The sequence below is a fragment of the Nymphalis io genome, chromosome 5 (assembly GCF_905147045.1).
Source record: "Nymphalis io chromosome 5, ilAglIoxx1.1, whole genome shotgun sequence".
In the NCBI taxonomy this organism is placed as follows: domain Eukaryota; kingdom Metazoa; phylum Arthropoda; class Insecta; order Lepidoptera; family Nymphalidae; genus Nymphalis; species Nymphalis io.
The window spans coordinates 9,942,985-9,965,306 of NC_065892.1; the positions used below are offsets into that span (position 1 = coordinate 9,942,985).

General features: G+C 35.0%; 3 protein-coding genes across 3 annotated transcripts; all 3 read right to left on the minus strand.

Annotated features, from left to right (window-relative positions):
• Window positions 1-1,857: 1,857 nt before the first annotated feature.
• Window positions 1,858-3,215, minus strand: LOC126768414 (uncharacterized). The gene is made up of 4 exons (XM_050486442.1): window positions 3,198-3,215; window positions 3,087-3,114; window positions 2,721-2,865; window positions 1,858-2,248 (listed from the first exon to the last, which is right to left on the minus strand). The coding sequence occupies exons 1-4, from the start codon at window positions 3,213-3,215 to the stop codon at window positions 1,858-1,860; spliced, it is 582 nt and encodes a 193-aa protein (XP_050342399.1).
• Window positions 3,216-4,352: 1,137 nt separating this feature from the next.
• LOC126768415 (pupal cuticle protein Edg-84A-like) lies at window positions 4,353-13,250 on the minus strand. The gene is made up of 4 exons (XM_050486443.1): window positions 13,225-13,250; window positions 10,979-11,090; window positions 5,575-5,749; window positions 4,353-4,518 (listed from the first exon to the last, which is right to left on the minus strand). Exons 1-4 carry the CDS (start codon window positions 13,240-13,242, stop codon window positions 4,353-4,355), a joined length of 471 nt encoding a protein of 156 aa, XP_050342400.1. The 5' UTR covers window positions 13,243-13,250.
• A 4,893-nt stretch (window positions 13,251-18,143) lies between these two features.
• On the minus strand, window positions 18,144-21,752 carry LOC126768751 (cuticle protein 8-like). Its single transcript, XM_050487038.1, has 5 exons — window positions 21,628-21,752; window positions 21,021-21,149; window positions 20,545-20,641; window positions 19,992-20,104; window positions 18,144-18,597 (listed from the first exon to the last, which is right to left on the minus strand). Exons 1-5 carry the CDS (start codon window positions 21,631-21,633, stop codon window positions 18,526-18,528), a joined length of 417 nt encoding a protein of 138 aa, XP_050342995.1. The 5' UTR covers window positions 21,634-21,752; the 3' UTR covers window positions 18,144-18,525.
• Between the last annotated feature and the right edge of the window lie 570 nt (window positions 21,753-22,322).

A 22,322-nucleotide genomic window follows, 5' to 3' on the forward strand; every position in this document is an offset into this window, starting at 1 on the left:
ATCCGCTTATAAAATACTAATAGCACAAACAATGTGCGAAGAATACCCTTCCACAGAATCTTAACGCAAGAAATTGTAAAGTACTTATCTATTCTACCTGTTGCACGTCGATTATTGGAGTAATCTTCGTCAATTATATTGCTGCTTCTTTCTAACACCATAGTTTAAAGCGAAACAACAAAGGCAGCTTGAATGTGTACACATGGTTGAATAATCAATTATAGATGCAATATTTCGTAAAAACACGAGCACTCACTTCCTTCCGAGCCGATACAGCGTACATCGTAAGAATAGACAAAGCATTACAAACAAAATGCATAGCTGTCTAAAAAAAATATAAATTTTTATAATCCACCAATTTCATCAAGCAAAAAACCAATAATTTAAATTATTATTTTCCCATTAGCCCTTAGTCTGGTGGTACCTTCATATTTTATAACCTTTTTATACATGTTTTATTTATACATATACATACATTAATCTAGTGGATGAATCATAAAAACATATTAATTATCTGAATAGATCGCACATATTTAAATATATAAACATCCTTGAAGTATTTTTTTACCTCTCAAATTTGTTCTTCTTTTTTGTCTCGTATAATGTAGGATTTGAAATTTGGCGGTCATTATTCGCTTTTTGTTAATCTTTTAGTCATATTTTTATATTAATAAGATCAAAATTCATTAATAAATATAATATTAATTACTGTAAATAAATAAAATGAGAATCTAATAATAATTAAAATGAGAATCTAACTGTAATTAAAGCCCTATACGAAATATAAAACTTTCGAATACTTTTATCCATATACTACTTTTATCCATGAAAAATTTTAGTCTTCTTGAATATTTTTTTTCAATAGTATAACAGTGGACACAATGTCCTCATTGCTACATAATAAAGCTAAGCAAGGAAAGTGTGCTGACATTGCGCCCACATACGTAACAATGTTCGCATATTAGTGGCATATTGTTATAGAATTTTCTGCTTACAACAAAGTGTGTTATATTATATGTAAGCCGAACGGCCAAAATGCACAGATTTTATTTTGTATATTTTGTTAACCATTATTACATAATTATTACCAGATAAAAATAAACATAAAACTAATGAAATTCGTTCAAAAAGCAATTCGTTTATTTTTCAAAAAACATCATATATATTTTTTTTTATAAAAAATGTAGGCGGAACGTCAAATTTTGCTATGGTAAAATAAACGAAAGAAATTGAAGATTACATTACCCTTTTTCTTGAATTAATATTATCATAAATCTACATTGATGAGTAAGCGATATAAAAATTCCAACGCTTTCACAGTTGATAAACATTTAAGTAAATACGTAACCGTATATATGAAATAGATCAACCCGAGTGAAACAATTGGAATAACAAAATAGAATAAACATCTTACTTAACTTCTAATATGCTAGGCAGAGCACGCCCAAACACTTAGTGACGGCTTATATACTGCATTTTGTGTAAAGGTACCAATGTTCAACAATGCATGCACGTATTTTCTTAATAATAAAAATACAATTAACATTTATTTATTTTATACCTAAATCAGGTAATTTAACTTTTTTTATAATTATGACTTTTCAGTGAGTTCTTTAAAAAATATTTTTGCCAAAAATCATTTAATCGTATAAAATATTCAACTAATTATTCCCCACGGAAAATACGATTAATAAGATTTAAGTAATAATTATGATTTACCAACTTATCAATGGTTTTAAAGATTGCATGAAATAATAAAAACCCCCTATTTTTATGATTATAATTTATTAATTTAAAAAATATGCTTTTTTGAAAAGTAAACAACAAAATATTAACAAAAAAAATTCTCAAAACAATTTAAAATGGATTAAAAAGTGCAGAGGGCTTATATTTATTAGATATATTTCTTATTTTACGTCTGTTTTTGTCGACGTACACCCGAACTTTTTCTTTATTAAACTTGTCAGAAGGTCTAAGAACATTTTCTAAGAAAATCTCATATTCATCATCATATTTTTGATGCCCTTTATCTTTTGTTTTAAGATTACTATTAAAAACGTCATATGGGTTGCTAGTATTATTTTTATAATAATTCTTAGCCAACATAGAATTGGCTTTACTCAAAAAAAAATCCGGTTTTAACATATCTGTTGTAGTTTCCATTTGATCAATGTTAGACAATATCTCTTCTTGCTTGTCATTTTGTTCAGAATTTCCTTCAAAGACTCTTATGCTTTTTAGTTCCACACTAAAAATGTGTTTTGATTATGGTTACATATTCAATTTAATTCTTTATTCGATTCATGTTTTTACAAGATATTTTGAATAGAAATTACAGAATTCAATTAAAGGTAATGCTACAAACGATTCAAAATGTCGAATCTACCGAGAAGAGCCGACAAGCAGGGCTTTGTACTAATTTATCCTATATGAAAATCAATGAATACTAATTTTATCTATCCTAATTTTGCTATCAAAGATCTATCAAAGATTTTTTTATATAATATTATATAAAAAATATGTTTAAAGGTGTAATCTATATGTATTAAAAAATAGTGCATCTATCTCATCTAGTACACATATGACTGAATAGAAATCGATTTTCCATATTTGTTGCGTCAGTAACGTTTCATGTACATGCAAACAAATTCGACTTTGAAAAAATATTCTCATTGCGCCCAAACAAGCTCTACTTTAACAATAATATAATTATAACTTACCTATAACTAGAATCGTCAGCAAAATATTTAACATGTACTGGGTTGCCATCTTTGTCCTTGTAAGTATACGTTCCTAATACGGAGCCATTAGGAAATTGTCGTTCATTCTTAAACTTTTGTTTGTTATTTTCCGTAAGAGGGACACCTATATTTTAGGTTATAAGATATTTATATGTAATCATATTAAAATATAAGGTTCTCTATGAGCTCATTATTATTTATTACAGGCTTTGCCGTAAGCTACTTATAAGGCCGCAGATTTCGAGATCCTGAGCTCAGACCAGGTATTAGGGCATTAAAAAGTTATTACGTTTCTATTGATAAATTCTAGCAGCAGTCTAAAGTCAGAAAATTTGAAGTGCTTACAATTATATTCATCAGAAAGCGTGTAAAGCTGTTGGTCCTGCGCCTTAACTCTTTCCGGCTGTGGATTTGCCACCCCATCGACTTATGAGGATGAGAGTATAGAGTGCACACCTGTATTTTCGCATACATCTGTGCACTCTAATGTGTCCTAGTCGCAGTTAGCTAGCCTCCCTTAAGATAATAAGGATAATAAGAATAATAAGAAACAAAATGTATCTATCACCAAAAAAAATCACTTATCAAGAACATTCCTTATCATTGAAATAATTTGCAGTTACGTACTTATATGTAAGTTTAGACGTTGCCAAATATGAAATACATATTAACAATCTATAATAACTATCTTATTTAAATAATTTGTCTACAGCTATTTCTATATGGGTATTTTACTGCATTCTGCCAAAATGAAAATACAACGTACCAATTGAAATATCTGTGCATATAAATAAATATAGCAGTATATTTACGAACATGTTATTTACAACAATTTTGTTTTAAATATCGTGACGTACTTCAATTCTTTTAATTGTGACAAGTCAAGCTGCCTTATACTAAAGGCTATTTCGCAAATATAATCCAATATTGATACTCAAAGTATACAAGCTTCCTACGGTTTATTTGATTATATTCAATGTTCTCTTAACAATGTCTGACATTACATAACACGTTGACAAAGCCAAAAAAAATGGTTCCTTACTGTTATCGTTTTCCCTATTGAGAGCAGGCTAGGGTCAGTGACCATACAGCCTAAGTTTCTATTTTTAACCTGTATGTATTTGGCATATTTAAAAGCAATATAAATTATGGCACAACTTTGATGTAAAAAATATTGTGACTACACTTACACAGATACATTTCCTAAACGAAAAGCGCAATTATGAGTAATCACAATAAAATAGCTAAAGGTTTTGGTTTACTCAGATTTCTGAATGATATATCACAATTCTAGGTAACGTGTTCTAACCACTGGTCGATCAATTAAAATAACTTGTATCATAAGTCATAATACACTATAATGTGGCGGTATTTTAATATATTTTTAAATCAACTTTAAAGTACAACTTCTTTAATACAAATGGGAGTAAAATAACAAGAAAATATATTTTAGTATTAAGTAAGGTGAATAAAATGCTAGCAACGCAATAAGGTTATATTTTTGACAAATTCTGAGTTACACGAGCTTGATTTTAACTTAATAGAAGCATTAAACACAACGGGTGTTTAATTATTTATTACAACTAAAAATTAAATTATCTACTTGCTTAATCAAGTAAAACGTGGCGCTTCGAGAACATTCGATGGTATTTTCAAAGGTTTTTTCTTATTAACTCTTCCCGGCCTGCTCCATGAGACCGATGATTCTGTCGATGTACTTCTGATATCAGCTGGTATTTGTACATATTTTTCATTTACCGCTCCTTCGTTTGATACTCTATAAATAAATACATATCAATAATTTAAAGAATAATGTAAGAGCCTGTCAATTGTTGAGATAATGAATAATCTCTTCTCCTCTTGACAACGTTAGTTTAAAGCTAAACTAAACCAAAACTGCAATGGAGCAGCATGGTGGAAGCACATGTGGTAGAATTTAATCCGATACATTCCTATCAATGTTTTTCTTCACCGCAAAGAACCCATGAATATTGTTCCGAGCTTAAAATGGCAAGGTTAGGAATCATTTGTTTTGACAAATGTGCCATCTTTGACTCCTACAATAATAGGATCTACATTATTATTAAAGAATAATGACGTTACTGTAATTGTACTCCAGGAATATAAAGAGGCATTTAATGAAATCACGATGTACTCGCACGTTAGGTTTGAGCTTAGGTATCGTGCGATTAGCGCGGTATGTTTCTCCGAATGTCCTGTGTAATCTCAATGTAATGTTAAATGTATTTTCCTACTACCATAATCGTGATTTCACTTATACTTTTGGCTTTCGTCAGATTCCTCGAAATATGTTTTAGTATAACTAGGTAGTATAGTTATACATATATTACTATCTACTGTGAAAGTTTACCGTTAAGTTTAGTGTGTAAATTTACTAATTTTATAGTATCGTGTACTTACATACTTTAGGTATTTTGGATTTTTATAGGGTTTTTAGGATGTTGGGAGCCACATAAGGGGCTCAAGGAAAACGGACTACCTAAGGGTGCCTCCTGTGAGGCCGGACTTCGGCTTAGGACGCCGGTGAAGTCGGGGGGAAAGACGTGCAAAAACGCTGTCATACGCCTAAGCGTGGACGGGATGTAACGAACCACCGGCGGGCTCGGTGTGTGTTGCTTGTGTTCCCTAACAGATGTATGTTGGCAGCGGTGTGTCTATCGACTGGATCGAGTAGGACGTGCTTAAGTCGCCTACGGGTCAAATTGGGCAAAGTATTTTGTATCGTAATAAACAATAATATAACATAAGCTTTTGCATAATCTTGCTCAATCCTATTAGGCACATCAGCCTTATTAATCAATAAAACAAATACCTGTATCCATGCTCATCAGCTATATAATCAAATCGCCGTGATCTGCCGCGTGAGTCAATATATCCGTAGCTTCCCACGACGGTACCATTCGGATATCTTTCCTCAGTCCTAAACTGAGTGTTTCCAGTCTCTGGATCCAATACATCGTAACCAAATGAGTAGGTCCCTAGTATACCTGGTTTAGATAAATATACTAATTTTATTTATTACTGATAATGATGTTATTATTACGTTTTTTATACGATATTATACATATAGAATATGCCAAAACGAGAAACATTTTATGTTGCGTTAAGTATAAATAACCAACGAACCAAATGTGCGAGAAATATTATAGTTCACAAGTAACACAAACACAGGTGAACTCTCTATCATCGATCTCTATTAGAGAGGTGCAGGACCAGTAGCTTTACTCAGGGCACACGTAAACGGAACAATACAAAATTCCCAACTTCAAACTGGATAATTGCTTAACAAAAAACTCAAAAACTTTTTGTTGGTCTGACCCTGGCCTCAAACCTTGGGATAAATTTCACCTATGTTTGCGCACACACTTTTTCACTGCAATAACTTCTGCGCAGTTCGGTAATCATTTAGTAAGTAACATTGGCCACCGTTTATTTATTTATTAGATCACCAACGAAGTACACACAGATACATGAAGTGCACGCTGTTCATCAAAATTTCAAATTACAAAAAAAAACAATGAACAAAAATTTAATAAGGTAAAATAAAAATAATAATGAAAACTAATAAAGATAATTATGTGTTACTCATTAATGGCCTTATCAATCAACAGCCAATCGTTTGGTGCCCGCCACCTTCTTAAGGTCGTCGGTCCACCTGGCTGGAGGGCGCCCTACGCTGCGCTTGCCGATTCGCGGTCTCCACTCTAGGACTCGTCTGCTCCAACGGCCATCGGTCCTACGACATACGTGACCAGCCCACTACCACTTCAGCCTGCTAATTTTGCAAGCTATGTCGGTGACTCCGGTTCTTTTCCGGATAATCTCATTTCTGATCTTATCCTTCAAAGATACTCCGAGCATAGCTCGCTCCATAGCACGCTGAGCGACTTTGAATTTGTGGACTAGTCACGCAGTTAGTGTCCACGTTTCGGCACCGTATGTCATGGCAGGTAAGACGCATTGGTTGAAGACTTTCGTCTTCAAACATTGCGGTATAGACAACTTGAGGACTTGACGAAGGTTGCCAAATGCTGCCCATCCCAAGCGAATTCTTCGATCGGCTTCCTTCTCGAAGTTGTTCCTACCGACTTGTATTATCTGTCCTAGGTAGGTATATTCACTAACAACTTCGAGAGGTTTCCCCTCGACGTATATCGGTCCCGGCACGACATGCCTATTGAACATGACCTTGGTCTTGTCCAAGTTCATGCCGAGACCGACACACCAGGAAGACTCGCCTAGGCTACGCAGCATTTCGGTGAGTTGTTCCAGCGACTCTGCTATGATGACGATATCGTCGGCAAATCGAAGGTGTGAGATGTACTCGCCGTTTACATTGACTCCATACCTAGTCCAATCCAGCGTTTTGAAAACGTCTTCCAACGCGTTGGTGAACAGTTTCGGGGATATTACATCCCCCTGTCTCACCCCTCTGCGCAATTGGATCGCCTTCGTCTTACATTCCTGGATGTGGACAGTCATTGTAGCGGCGTTGTACAGACATCTCAGTACCTCGATATATCTCCAATCGATATGACATCTCTGCAATGAGTCGAGCACTGCCCAGGTTTCGATGGAGTCGAAGGCTTTCTCGTAGTCCACAAATGCCATACACAGCGGCTGATTGTACTCTTCGGTCTTCTGCACAATCTGCCGAACAGTATGGATGTGGTCCACGGTGCTGTAGCTCGATCGAAAGCCGGCTTGCTCTGGGGGCTGGAACTCGTCAAGTCGTCTGGCGAGACGGTTCGTGACGACTCTTGAGAACAGCTTATACACGTGACTCAGGAGGGAGATTGGTCTGTAGTTTTTCAAGAGGGTTTTATCACCTTTCTTGAAAAACAGTACCACCTCACTCCCGCTCCACGTTTCCGGGGTCTTGCCATGTTGGATGACGGAATTAAAGAGGCTTGCTAGCTCTTTCAGGACCGGAGTCCCGCCTGCCTTAAGCAACTCTGTTGTGATTCCGTCATCTCCCGGAGATTTGTTGTTTTTAAGCTGTTCTAGAGCCGCCCTAATCTCTCCTTGGTCAACGACCGGGAGCTCCTCGGAGTAATGGCGCATAAGAGGGGCGCGCTGGTCATCAATACTGATTCCCATGGGTTTATCCGATCTTGAAGAGAACAACTGCCCATAAAACCTCTCTACTTCTCCGATAATCTCAGGCCTAGAGGTAACGACCCCACCATTTTCAGTTTTAAGTTTTGTCAGACGCGGCCTCCCAAACTTGCGAGCGAACACTTTCGATCCCCGATTTTGCTCAATCGCAGCCTTGATGGCACGGGTATTGGAGCGTCGGAGATCGCGTCGCGTCAGCGTTTTTATTGTTCGGTTTAAGGCCTTATCTGACAAAAACGATGGTAGTTCTCGTCGTTTTCTCATGAGCTCGAGTGTCTCAGCAGAGAGTTTTGGTGCGTTGTCTCTTCTCTGTGGCGGAAAACACTTGCGGGATGTGTTTTGCAGTATTTTGACCAGCGTGTCGGTTCTCTCATCAATGCTGCTTATGGTTTCCAACGCGGTGAATTGATTTTAAAGTTCCATTTGGAACTTTTCGGAGCCTTGAGCAGCTTGGAGCATGGTAGGTCGGAGAGTAGACCTCATCATTCTCGATCTTTCGGCTTTTAAGTTGATATTTAGAGTGCCTCGAACCAAGCGGTGATCACTTCCGGTATTAAACCTGTTGATCACTGAAACATCTCTAAATATGTGCCTTTTATTCGAGATGATAAAGTCTATCTCGTTCCTTGTCACGTTATCGGGGCTTCGCCAGGTCCACCTCCTCTGAGGCTTCTTTTGAAAGAAAGAATTCATCAAAAAAGCCCCTGCGCTTCGAGAAAGTTTACCAGCATTTGCCCCCTGTGATTTCTGCAGCCCAAGCCGTAAGGTCCGACTTTCGATTCACCGCTATCTTGTACTCCCACTTTAGCATTAAAGTCTCCCATAACAACATTGTAGTGGGCCCTCGAGGTGTCGTTGAGGGCCTTTGCGATGTCCTCGTACATCGCTTCGACCACATCATCAGAGTATGTCGAAGTTGGCGCATATACCTGTACAACCTTCAGGGAGTACCTGTCGGAAAGTTTTAGGACAAGGTACGCTACCCGGTTCGACACACTACTGATTTCCACAATGCTGCTAATGAGATCCTTTTTGACTAGAAAACCGACACCACCCTGGGAGAGGTTATCACCTTCGCGGAAGTAGAGTAAGTTACCGGACTCTAGAGTTATCGTGTCCTCCCCCTGTCTTCGGACTTCAGATAACCCCAGTATATGCCAGTTTATATGACTTAACTCTACTTCTAATTCGGCGAGGTGATGGTCCAGCCTCATCGAGCGTCCATTATACGTTGCCATTTTCAGTCGTTTTATACGGTAGCCTGCCGTGAACCGGTGATTCTTAGCACCCCCTGCTGCCGATACCGCGACCGCTACCTTGGTCGGGCCTAGCGGGCTTGCCGGTAACTGGGGGCCTTTTTTTGGGCGCATCTGCCATTTAGGGAGGGGTTTGCCCATACTCGCCGCGCTGGGCAGGCGTGTTGGCGAGCGCAGTAGGGGGTAAGATGTTTATGGGAGGGGGGACGCTGCTACCCATCCCCCCTTTTCCCCGTCCCTCAGTCGCCTCTTACGACACCCACGGGATGAGATTGGGGGAGTACTATTCTAAGCCGGTACTCCACGGCATAATGGCCTTATGGACCTTCTAAATTTAAGTATAGTGTTGGTAAATATGTCTAGATCCTTGCCCATATCTACGAAATTATAGGTCCTTTAGAATTATTTAATACTGTTACCGTGTTTTTTTTTTTTTTTTTTTTTTTTTTTTTTTTTTTTTTTTTTTTTTTTTTTTTTTTTTTTTTTTTTTTTTTATATCGCCGGGAGGGCAAATGACTCTACTCCACCTGATGGTAAGTGGTAGTAGAGTCCAAACGCGACGACGGCCAGTACAGACGGGCACAAAAACGTTCTGCACTAGCCGCCTTCGCCTTGCCGGCCCGCAAGATGCCTCTTCACGCCTCGTTTGAAGGAACCCGGGTTGTAAGAGGAGGGGAATACGTGAGCTGGTAAGGAATTCCATTTTTTGGAAGTGCGACAAAGAAAGGAGTTGCCAAATTTCTTTGTTCGCGATGGAATTGATGTCACAGTTAGGCGGTGACATCGAGAACCAGCTCGCGTGGACTTAAGAAGGAAGGGGGAAGCAGGAATTAGAGAGAATAATTCCTCAGAGCACTCGCCGTGATACAGTCGATAGAAAGCGCTCAGTGCTGCTATCTCACGACGCAATTGTAAAGGTTCAAGGGTGTTTGTGACCGTTACGTCGCCAATAATGCGTACGGCACGTCGCTGCAACCGGTCCAAGGCCTCAAGTAGGTACTTAGCGGAGCCATCCCAAAGGTGCGAGCAATATTCCACGCAAGACCGTACCTGTGTTTTGTACAGCAGGCACAGTTGTTGTGGCGTGAAAAAGCGCCGCACCTTGTTCAGAACTCCGAGTTTCCGTGAAGCTGTTTATATAACAGCCTCGATGTAATCCCTTGGACTAAGGTCGCAGCGAACGTCAATCCCCAGCATGGCGATTTTGCTTTGCATCACCAGCGGAGTACCACAGAGGGAGGGAGCGTACCACAGCGGAGTTTATTTTACAGAAGTAGTTTCCCCGAACAAAATAAATTAATGATTCTATTATTAATTATAATGAACTGCTTAAAAACATTACGTAAAATGTAATACATTATTTATTTAAATTTCATGATCACTGACTGTCTCGTTGGTCTAGTGGCTTGATATAAGGCCGCAGATCCGGAGGTCCTGGGTTCAATTCCCAGGTCGGGCCAATAAAAAGTTATTGGGTTTTTCTGTCAGAAAATTCTCAGTAGCAGCACGGACTGTGGAAGTTGGAAGTGTGTACACTCCCGTGCCTCGGAAAGCATGTAAAGCCGTTGGTCCTGCGCCTGAACCCTTTCCGGTCGTGTCGGATTGCCGTCCCATGGGATTATGAGAGTTAGGGAATAGAGTGCACCTGTGTTTGCGCACACACTTGTGCACTATAATATCTCCTGCGTAGTTGGCTAATCTGTCTTGAGATTGGCGGCCGTGACCGAAATCGGTCTGGAGGACATTATTTATTATTATAATGAACTATGATAATTCTAATATAAGAAATAATGGAACTTTCTCTACAAAGTCATCAAAGTATTTATTTCACATTTAACTCACCGTCGACGTCTGAGTAATAATAGCTTGGATTTTGCGCTGCTAAACTCAATCTCGGCTTTCTTGGAGCAGCGCCGAGTTCGTTAGTATATAACATCGTCACTAATAAGAATACCTGAAAGAAAAGAAAGGTAGGTTTTCATTATTTTTTGTAAGTAAATTGAATTACATTACAAACATTTACAACAATTATACTCTAATTAAAACCGTATCAATAATGAATAAAAATCAGTTCGCGCATTTATGAAATCGATCTTTTATTCATGATATAATATAATTTTCTGGTTCGTAGCTTTCGATACTAATACCATAAATTGATTACCGGCCAAAGTGAATTTATAATATCGAATTTTACAACACATATATATATGCCCTACTGGTGGTAGGGCTTTGTGCAAGCTCGTCTGGGTAGGTACCACCCACTCATCAGATATTCTACCGCAAAACAGCAATACTTAATATTGTTGTGTTCCGGTTTGAAGGGTGAGTGAGCCAGTGTAATTACAGGCACAAGGGACATAAAATCTTAGTTCCCAAGGTTGGTGGCGCATTGGCTATGTAAGCGATGGTTGACATTTCTTACAATGCCAATGTCTAAGGGCGTTTGGTGACCACTTACCATCAGGTGGCCCATATGCTCGTCCGTCTTCCTATTTTATAAAAAAAAAAAAAAAATATGTGTGTGTGTTTAAATATATATATGTGTGTGTGTGTACAAATATATATATATATATATATATATATATATATATATATATATATATATATATGTGTGTGTTTTTTTTTTACCTTAACCATGTATTTAATTTATTTTGAAAGACTTTTCGCTTCTAGACTTGCAGTGTAAGAGATAGATAGGTAACACTTCCGCAAAAAAAAATAGAACTGAAGTAGGATCGATTTTGGCTAAGTTATAACTTATTTTTTGTCTGGACTATAAACCATCAATGCGCTGTCGATCACGGGCCGTAAGATGTTATGTTAATAAACCTAACCCCGTAAAGCCCTAAACCCGTATTGATGGTAGCTCATTCATCATTCAAATAAAAACAAAGAAGTACAAAACAATGCTTTTTGGTGGTCATTTCTGTTGAACCCACCAATCACTGACACAGTCAGACCTGCACAAACCCCTTCCTTATAATGGCAATATAATTTGTTACCAATGTCAGGATTCCATAAGTCCGTCAAATTATTTTTTTCAGCTTTACTTGGTTACATGTTATCATTTAATAATTAAACTATATAAAATATATGTTTTAGATCTAAGTGTTTTTTATAATTAACCACGATGCAAAATTACTTATTTAGTATTAATTCTTCTAGTTAAAATAACTATTAATCTCGTGTCAAAATTATACTAATTATAATTTGTAAGTTTGGTTTATTTATTGCATATCATTAATATTACTACCCATATTATTTTAAATAAATCTCTAGTCGTTTTGCGTTTTGTGTACGCGATTATAATCCTTATTCTTAGCTTCAGCACTGCTTTACGTACAAAAACAATTTATACAAATTGATATATATGTTTTTGTTTTTTATTTATACTTTATAATTAAAACACAAATTAGTACGAGAGACTATTAGTATGTCCATTAATTAATTTTAAGACAAGTTTTTTATAGCTAAGACTGTTTTTACAAGTGAAATATTTTACAAAAAACATTACGTAAAATGTAATACATTATTTAAATTTCATTTAAAATACACAGATGGTATCACGAACAGATATAAATCGAGATTTTATATTAATGACATTATCCCATTTATAATTTCATTTATATATTTGTATTTTATTGATGATCATTTAGATTTGACTTTTATATCTACAACCAGACAATATAAGGTACGTGATAAAATAATATCAGTCGCCTGATGAAACATATAAGCAAATTTCATAATTGCAAAAAATGCTATTTCCTAAAGATTATTTTTGATGCATATAGTACCATAACAATAACCATTTGCATTCAAATTAATAAAACATTTTAAAATAGGCATTTACTGTTGAGATCCTTAAGTGATCAATAAATAATACTTCAAGCGTATATATAATAAAATAATTAAAATAAAATTTATCATTAAATATTAACTTAAAAAAAAAATATTATAACTGATTTCAAATTCGAAAAAAATAAAAACTTAGTGAATAATAAAGAAATTTACAAATAAAACCTAAATTAATTAATTAAGTTTTAAAAATAAAATTAAGAAGATATTATAACACTCAATTATATCCTGACCTTTACAATGAAATCCATTTTTGTTTCACACAATAATATCTCAAATTTATCTCATAGAAGAAACATATGTGTAACCTCACGATACGATGGCTTGAACATGTATAAACTTTTCTCAGGCAATTCCTTTTAGTGGTTTTTAGCCGGCAAAAACGAGCCAGTTGTCTTTGTGGGTGAAGGCGATTCCGTCCATATCCGTTTACACTGATGTCATTCCATTAGACACAGGATAAGGAACAACATTTATGAGGTGATAAGCTCTTTAAGGTTGTTAACGGTAGCTTTGGCGATAACATGATTACTCACACATTGCGAATTCTACGATTTATGATCGTGTCTTTGTTAACGGACTTTTTAATTGATTGTCTACATGTAACCTTAATTACATGAACCCCGTTATAAGTTGATAAATATACGAGCGATATTTGTCTCTGCTCTTAAATGTTTGTCTATGATTTTATTTTATTAAATGCAAATATTCATCTCTTAATCTAAATTATGTCTTTGTGCTGTTTAAAGTTAAAAAACTTCAACCATAGATTAATAAATCAAAAGCCTTATTTAACAGTATAACATCTCGTCTTAGTGTCTCCGGTAACAGGACTGGTTAAATTTTCGCTCAGAGCATCGGAATTACGATTTCATCGGGGAAATGCTGCTGGCATGCTTTCCATCTTTCAACGCAGTCATGATTTATATAATATTTTTTTTACAATAGATATTTAGTAATATTCTTAATAATTAATAATTTTATTAAATTACCTAATGCCCAAGTTTTAATACAAAATATATCATACAATATCCATGTAAATAACTTTAAGCCTAATATTAAACTATGTTTTGAGAAAACTAACCCCATTTCGGCATATCAAAATATTTCCTTTGAAAACCATACGTAAATCAATGTTGTTCGTTCCCGTAACAGGTTTGCTTTAAAAGTATCTAAACTTTGAAATAAAAAAATACCAAAAAAAATAACCAAAAAGTTTAAAAGTACTATTTTTCTCAAATGATAAGAGATAATATTATAAGTATAGTCGTTTATGTAAATAATAGGATTATTAAAAAAATATCAGCTTCAACGATTTATGTATTAGGGTCGCTTAACTTTCTCCACCATTACTCATATTTCTGTCATCATGGTCGAAAATAGCAAATTAAAAAATAGCCATGCTTATTATTCTTGTTCAAAAAAGGCTTAGAGATTAAAACAACGATGTACATCAAACGACTATTAAGGATTCCAGACGCCTTTGTGGGAGCCGACAGTGTTTTCGCTACGCCCACATTTTGCCACGAGCTTTTTAAGTTATCTTGATAGATTGTACTTCCAAAAATTATTTAGGAAATATATATTATACTGATATGGCATTGAGAAAAAATGTAAATAATAAATATTTTTTACTGTTTGATTATTTTCATCACTATACGCTGTACCCGCGTTTTCTGTTTGTGTTTAATACTAAATTCAGACGTTTTTTGATAATAATGTGGATTTCCTATCAAATTATAGAGTTCCGTTGTATATAGCATTAAGCTCTTATATAATTAATCTTACAAAATTCAATAAAATTCTGCTTTATTTACTCATGACAATCGAGTTAGGCTAACTGATACATATCTTGGATACTACTGAAAAGTGCTATGAAAAGTTGATATACCTAATATGTAGTATTATTACTGGTGGGAGGGCTTTGTGCAAGCTCGTCTGGGTAGATACCACTCACTCATCAGATATTCTACCGCAAAACAGCAATACTTGATATTGTTGTGTTCCGGTTTGAAGGGTGAGTGAGCCAGTGTAATTACAGGCACAAGGGACATAAAATCTTAGTTCCCAAGGTTGGTGGCGCATTAGCTATAAGCGATGGTTGACATTTCTTACAATGCCAATATCTAAGGGCGTTTGGTGACCACTTACCATCAGGTGGCCCATATGCTCGTCCACCTTCCTATTCTATAAAAAAAAAAAAAATTTTAGGGTATTGAACAAATCAAATAGGTTTTATTCATTATTAAAGCAATTGTTACAAACAGCTTTGTAGCTTGTTTGTTGCAATTATTGAAGTGAAACTCCTTTGGATTCGCTTTTGTGTAACGATTGAGTGAAACGTTTCTGTTCATGAACTCTGTATGTATTTTGTCATGTGGTCAGTTTGTCAGTTGACAAACTAACTTAAAGACGAATATACTTATTCTCAATAATGATAACTTTTCAGCGGCTCAAGTTCTTCATTCTGCAACCTTATAAGACAGAATCTAAAGCAACGAACAAGTAACCATATTAATATTGACATAAATTGTGGTAATATTTTCTGTGTATATAATTAATTAAAATGATATAAATATGCTTCGATAACTCTTTGAAATCACAGAATTAATTAACTCCTCAATAACTTACGTCATTGAACGCAGCAGAGTTTTGTAATAGTGAGTCAATGGGTGAGTACAAAAATTCAAGGGCTCTTATGAAATGCATTCATAATATCCAGATGACTCAGTATAGTAACTTCTTAACCTATATAAATTTCTTAAAGTTTATTTTACCTTGAGTAGCCCGTCTTGGCAGGTACCCACTCATCACATACATTCTACCGGTAGCAACAGTATTGTTGTGGTCCGATTTGAAAAATGAGTGAGACACGGTTAATACAGGCATAACACCTTTCCGACTTACGCAGGTAATGACCGGTCACGGTTGTTTTGGAGAATACCTGTGTAAGATCGGACGCGAATCGACGGCGATGTGTCACCACTGTGGTGCGGACCGGGACACAGCTCAGCATACGTTGGAGGTGTGCCCCTGAAGTCGGACAAGACCTGTCCCTGCGAGCAATCGTGTCGGCGATGCTTCGCAGGGTATCGGCATGGAGGGCCGTAGCCTCCTTCTTCGAGACCGTCATGGTTCAGAAGGAGACGGCGGAGCGGGAACGGGAAAGGGCCGATCCTGCTCGGCGGAGACGACGACGGCGTCGTCTCGGCCCTCCCATAGCCCAGACGCCCGGAGCTTAAAAGATAGGGCGTAACCCTGGGGCCGCGGATGCGTGAGGTGGGGTCCTCACGTGTCCTATCTCAGACGGCCCTATGGAGGACGGCAGCCGTGATGGCCTCGAACTGCCGTACGCACTAGCGAGGAGTGCGGGGGGGCGAGATTCGCCCCCTGATGAGAGCTCCGCCGAGCCACGAGTGGAGCAAAGCACGGGAGAGGCCGCGGATGCGTTATATCAACACGATCCCGCAGCCTCTCCGATCCGTGCTGAGGACGGCCATCGCAGTGGTTTTAGTGGGTAAGAATCCCACATAACCCGGTTCCACCCCCATAGGACCCGGGTACCTTTCTGAAGGTTTCTACTGCGAGAAAAAAAAAAGGCATAACACCTTGGCTCCCAAGGTTGGAGGCACATTGGCGATGTAAGATACAGGCCGGTTAATATTTCTTAAAGCGTCTATGTTTTGGATAGTATAATTACCGATCTATATTGTTTTTTTTATATCTATATTGTGATATACATATAAATAAAAGATAAACATACAATAGTAATAGTAGCCAGTAATTTCCTAGATTTTCTTGGGTCAAAGATTTGCCGACAAGATTAACTAAAAACTATTCTTAAAAAGCCTTAATAAAAATTTCAAGTTTCAGAGACAAAACAAATTTGGTTTAATTCCTAGTAGTCATTGGTCGACGGCCATTTGAAGCAGTAGGCGACCAATGAGCTTGCATCGTTTATTCATCTATACTAATATAGTAAAGTTGTAGAGTTTGTTTTTTTTTTGGACACGTTATTTTCTTGAACTACATGTAGAATTTGAAAAAACCATTTTTGCATGTTTCTACTATTTATCATCACGTTATAGCCGCTTTTAGAAGCTAGTATGAATATATAATATATGTATGTGTATATGTGGTTGTGTTTTAATATTTAAGTGTTTTGAGCATTCGATATAATTTATATATACAGAAATATGTCAATATTTTGATACCTACACTTTTCTTATAGAACCCTAACGGTTTTATAAGCCATAACTTCAGAGATTAAAGCAAATATTATTTTATAGTCGTAATATAACTTAAAGATACGATTATACGATATTGCCATAGTAAATTCCTACTATGGCAATATGCAATAAAACAGCACCAACACATAACAAGGCGCTTGTTCCCAAGTCGACGTAAATCGTTTCCATATTTGTGTCGTTTACGACAAGTAAAAATATAAAATGACCAAATATATTTTTCTCGTTATACGAATTTGATAAAATACCTCTCAATATACATTGGCTTATATAATAAAAACTGCTAGATTAGTCTAGCGGCAACTTGTGCAGCTGCAATATAATATCTTGATTTAAAAAGCCCGGTCGGTCCAAGAAGTAATTTGTTTATTCTGCAAAGAAGCTCTCAGCAGCAGCATAAAGTTAACAGGTTGGTGGGAATATTCTCCCTTATCCGTGCAAGTAAGTAAGCACTTACCGTGAGTCAATCCATTGTTTTGTGAGAAGGTGCTGCTTAGTTTGTATAATCTTTTAAATTATCTTTAACAAGATGGTGACGGTTCCATCATAAAATATTTATTCCTTGAGTGCCTCATTGGTCAAAAAATTGTATTTAAAACATTAGACCTCATTTTTTGTAAAGATATTATTGAAATAGATTAAAGTAAATATATAAATGGACAATTAATTTTAAAGATAGTCCTTAATTAAAATTGATATTCGTTTAAAATATAATAATCATATGATTAAAATACAATATATATAATCGTATAATTTATTCTTTAATTACAATTAAATTAATATAAAATTAATTTATATACTTGTACTTCAGATGCTATGAATAGGAAGGAACTTATATCGAATTAATTAAAGCAAGAAAATCGAATAACTTAAAAAATAAAAAGTAGATCAAAATACTTTTGGATGTCGCTTGAAATTGTTAAAAATACATTCTCTTGTATTGTGAATAACATTCAAAAGTTGAAGACAATGAATCCATCAGACTTGCCATTACGCATTACTATTGCGACGATTTTAAAACAAAAGCTGTAGGTATTATTTTTTTATATGGTTTCATTCTCCCTCATTTGGGTGTGACAAGGGCCTGCACCATACAGCCTAGATATATATATTTCTATTCGACAACTTTTTCTAATTGATGAATAAAAATCTTTCAACATTTTATATGTTACCCATACTGATGCCACCACATACAATACATTCCATTTTATGTCTAAGTATACATAACTATTTAAACTACAACTTTGCGAGGGTTGGAAGACTAAGGAGTACCGTCGTGTTTAATTATCAGTGATGGCCATAAGACGACAAGACAAGTGTCGGTGCTGGTGCATAATGAGCGACTGGAGCTACCGCTACCTGTAAATGAAATAAATTAAAAATATAGCCATTTATTATTATCCACTACATATAAAAAAATATTTGACGATGTTAAACAGCTTAAAAAAACAGAATTAATAAGCTCCTGTTTGAATTCGGTTAGAAATACTTAAAACACATTTAAGATAGAGACTTTCAAATTTGTATCAAAAAATATCAATAAACAAGTTTGTAACAAAACAATGTTGTCGATAGAACCAAGGTTGGTATTACACAAATTTTGTAATAACTTTTGTTGTTAAGAAAATGTTCTAATTTATTGTACAAAAATTTTTAACCACTTTCTAAATTGTAATATTGACTATGATGTAGGAAATATAAGTAATTTCAATTAAATGACTTATTCAACAAACCAAGTACAATATTATATTGGCTATTGAACCTTTTTAAATATTAAAAATATACATTGCTATCACTTTTTTAAGTGATTTTATAAAAAAAACTCAAATTAAATACGTATCGAAAATATAATAAAGTATGTCATATTTTGACAACTCGACAACTTGACAACGACTTTTATCATGGTAAAAGGTATCGAAATATTACTTAATCGTTTAAAAATTTATTAAGATATATAAACGAAAATGTTTATTAGAAATCTTTAATTATGAAGAAAAATTTCAATTGGAATTATTTTGTACGGTAATATTTATTACGTCAAATGTCCTATTTTGATCCTCGGTTAATCAACTATTTTCCAGTTTAAGCTAATTAGATTTGTAGCGGAAATCTAAAATATTGTTAGCTAAGTTCACATCATCAGGCTATCGCGTTTCCATAAACGACAAATAGATTAGACCGTTAGAATTGCGAAAGGACCGGTAACAGCGACGATATTTACATTGTGCAATATTTATTTCAACAAGACACGAGATAAGAACTAGCTTTGGTTTATTTTTCTTACGTATGAGCTGAGATGACCCAGAATCGAGATCGTTTTGAATCCGGGCAAGCACAAGAGTTTTCATGTGTTATTTTCTAATAGTTGATCCCTGGCTTAGCGGTTAACGAAAAAAATACGAGGAATGCTATTGTCAGATGATATTTTGTCACAATTGTATGCAAGTAAAGCAGAGTTTTGAAATAAACTCTAAACGTTTTCGGAGAGAATTGGACTTTTTAGGAATTAAGAATGTATCAAATTCTAAATTCTTAGTCACATTAAAACTTGCTGTAATTAGTAACTAAACAATCGATCATGACCAAGAAATTTTGCAAAAACGTTGTCAGGGTTACAGAAAAGGACATAGGGTACCTAACACCTCCCTCTCACATGCGGGCAAATCCACGGGCGGAAACTATTATTTATATTTGACAAGAGTTGGCATATTTTTTTTATTACTGTTTGTTAATATACTATTGTTATAACTAACCGGGTGAACCGCATGACCCGACTTGTGAACGACTGCATTGAAGCCAGTGTGGTCGTCCGCGGAATAGTTCACTGTCCGTGTTGTACCGTCGGGTTCTACCAAGGAGTAGCTGCCTAAAAGACACATGATTCTATTAAAAAACATTCTATTTTCATTTAAAGACTTAGTGCCTTAAATATAAACGTTTCAACTTTTTTTAAACGGTTTTTATTACATTTTTACTGACGGTAACTGAAAACATGAAAGGCTTTACTTATAAACGTTGCTTAGCGACTGTTTAATTAAACAATGATTTATCTCTTTCTGTCCTTATTGATATGACATTCGAAAGAAGAAGACACAGAATCATTTGGTCCGCTAAATAAAGTTTATAAGATACCTTACTTAAGATCATTACCATAATATTGTAGATAAGTTTGGAATAAATTGGGAATGGTTAGTGTAATACAAACAATATTACAATAAGTTTAAACTTTACAATTAATTTTCCATAATTATGCATACAAAACGTACGTCATACGTAATATGATTGAAAATGATAGAAACTAATTACCTTTGACAACATCGCCATCTCTTTCTTCCTGCTGCGATTTGATGTCACCAGTGTGGGGATCCTTGACCCCATAGTTAAAAGCGTACTTTGGGTAGGCCTACAAGATCACATAATATTATATAACACATCCTTTTCTTATATATTTGGTTCTATGTTGAAAATAGCTTAAGTAAATAAAATAAAATTCATTCTAGATCAGATACAGCGTTACGTTCTTTTTTGACACTTGAGTGTACTGTGATGAGTGTTATTGAGTATTTCTTGACTAAAAAACTCAGTAACTTTTTATTAGCTCGACAATAATTTTTTTCAATAATTCAATGGTCGACGTACATTTTTGTCAACAAACAATAATCTCCAAGCTGATTTATTATTTATTTTGTCTTTTTATTCTCTTATTCTAAGCCAATGTATATATAGTCTTTTTTTGCAATAAAAAAAATGTTTACAAAAACAGTATTAAGCTGTTAACTCACCACAGGCTCGGCGATAGCGACCGGTGCATGAACGATTGGGGCATGAAAGACAGGCGCATGCGCATACACGCCACCGTACTCAATAGGCACCGCCAACGCGACGCTCACACAGGATAACAGCGCTAATATCTGTAAAATGTAAAACAAAGATATTTTACATATTATCTTTGTCCCTTTCGAGTAAATGTTACATCTACTCAGGTTTCAATTATAAAAATGTAAGCGTATTTAATTGGTTGATACGTATATATGTATGTGTACAGAGCAAAGCATATAAACCGATTTCGAAAGACGGTATTCTTAGATTTTTAAAAGAATCCGAAGAGTCACAGTTTGTAAGGAATCACAAAATTTCTATGGGGCGGAATGTTTAAGATTTTTTCACTTTATAGTTTAAATGAGCAGCATCCACGCAGTATTATTTTGTACAATTAAACATAACTTAACAAAACAAAATCCCTCTATAATAACAAAAATATATTTCACTTATTTACAGAAAGTGCGATTATACATTAATTAAAATAAATATCACAATTATTACCACACTATTACATGTACTTTTTAAACTTACAGTATTTCTTTATGTACGGAGTTTTAAGCAACTCACCCACATATTGTTACTTCTACGACAACAAACACTACACACGATATTTCGTCCTGCTTGACAGAGCAATGAATGTCCTACGCTTATAAACTAAGGGCCCCTCCATACCCCCATTACACCTGCACAAGTACTCCCGCGCTAGAATATTCGTAAAGTATAGTAGAATTTTTTTAACAAAAAATGCAGTATTTTATTGCATACAGCAAAACAATTTTAAGCTTGATTAGAATTTTATGTCAGTGTATATATTTACCGTTAATAATTTGAGCTATTCTGATAACGTATTATGTACTTTATATAGATATCTAAAATCTTAAAAATTGTATATAAATTGAAATCGATCTATAGTATCAAATATTTCACTTAAATTTGTTCAAAGCTTAAATTAGAATTTTTATTTTTTTTTATTGTAATTTATTTTTAATAAAAAAAACAGATATTATTGTAAGCCTATTATGTATTTGGTGTTTATTTCAATGTCGTGTGTTCGAGTGAATATCGCGTAGTTTCGTCATTATTTTATTTTTACTACAAAGGGATTAAAACTAACTAACAAATTATATCATTTAATATGTACATATGTGTTATAGATAAAATTATTATGGATGAATTGACAAGCAATATTCGCATGTTCAAATAAAAATGTTTTTCTCAGAGCTTAGTATGTATTTCTAGGAGGGTGTTATTATGTATGTTTC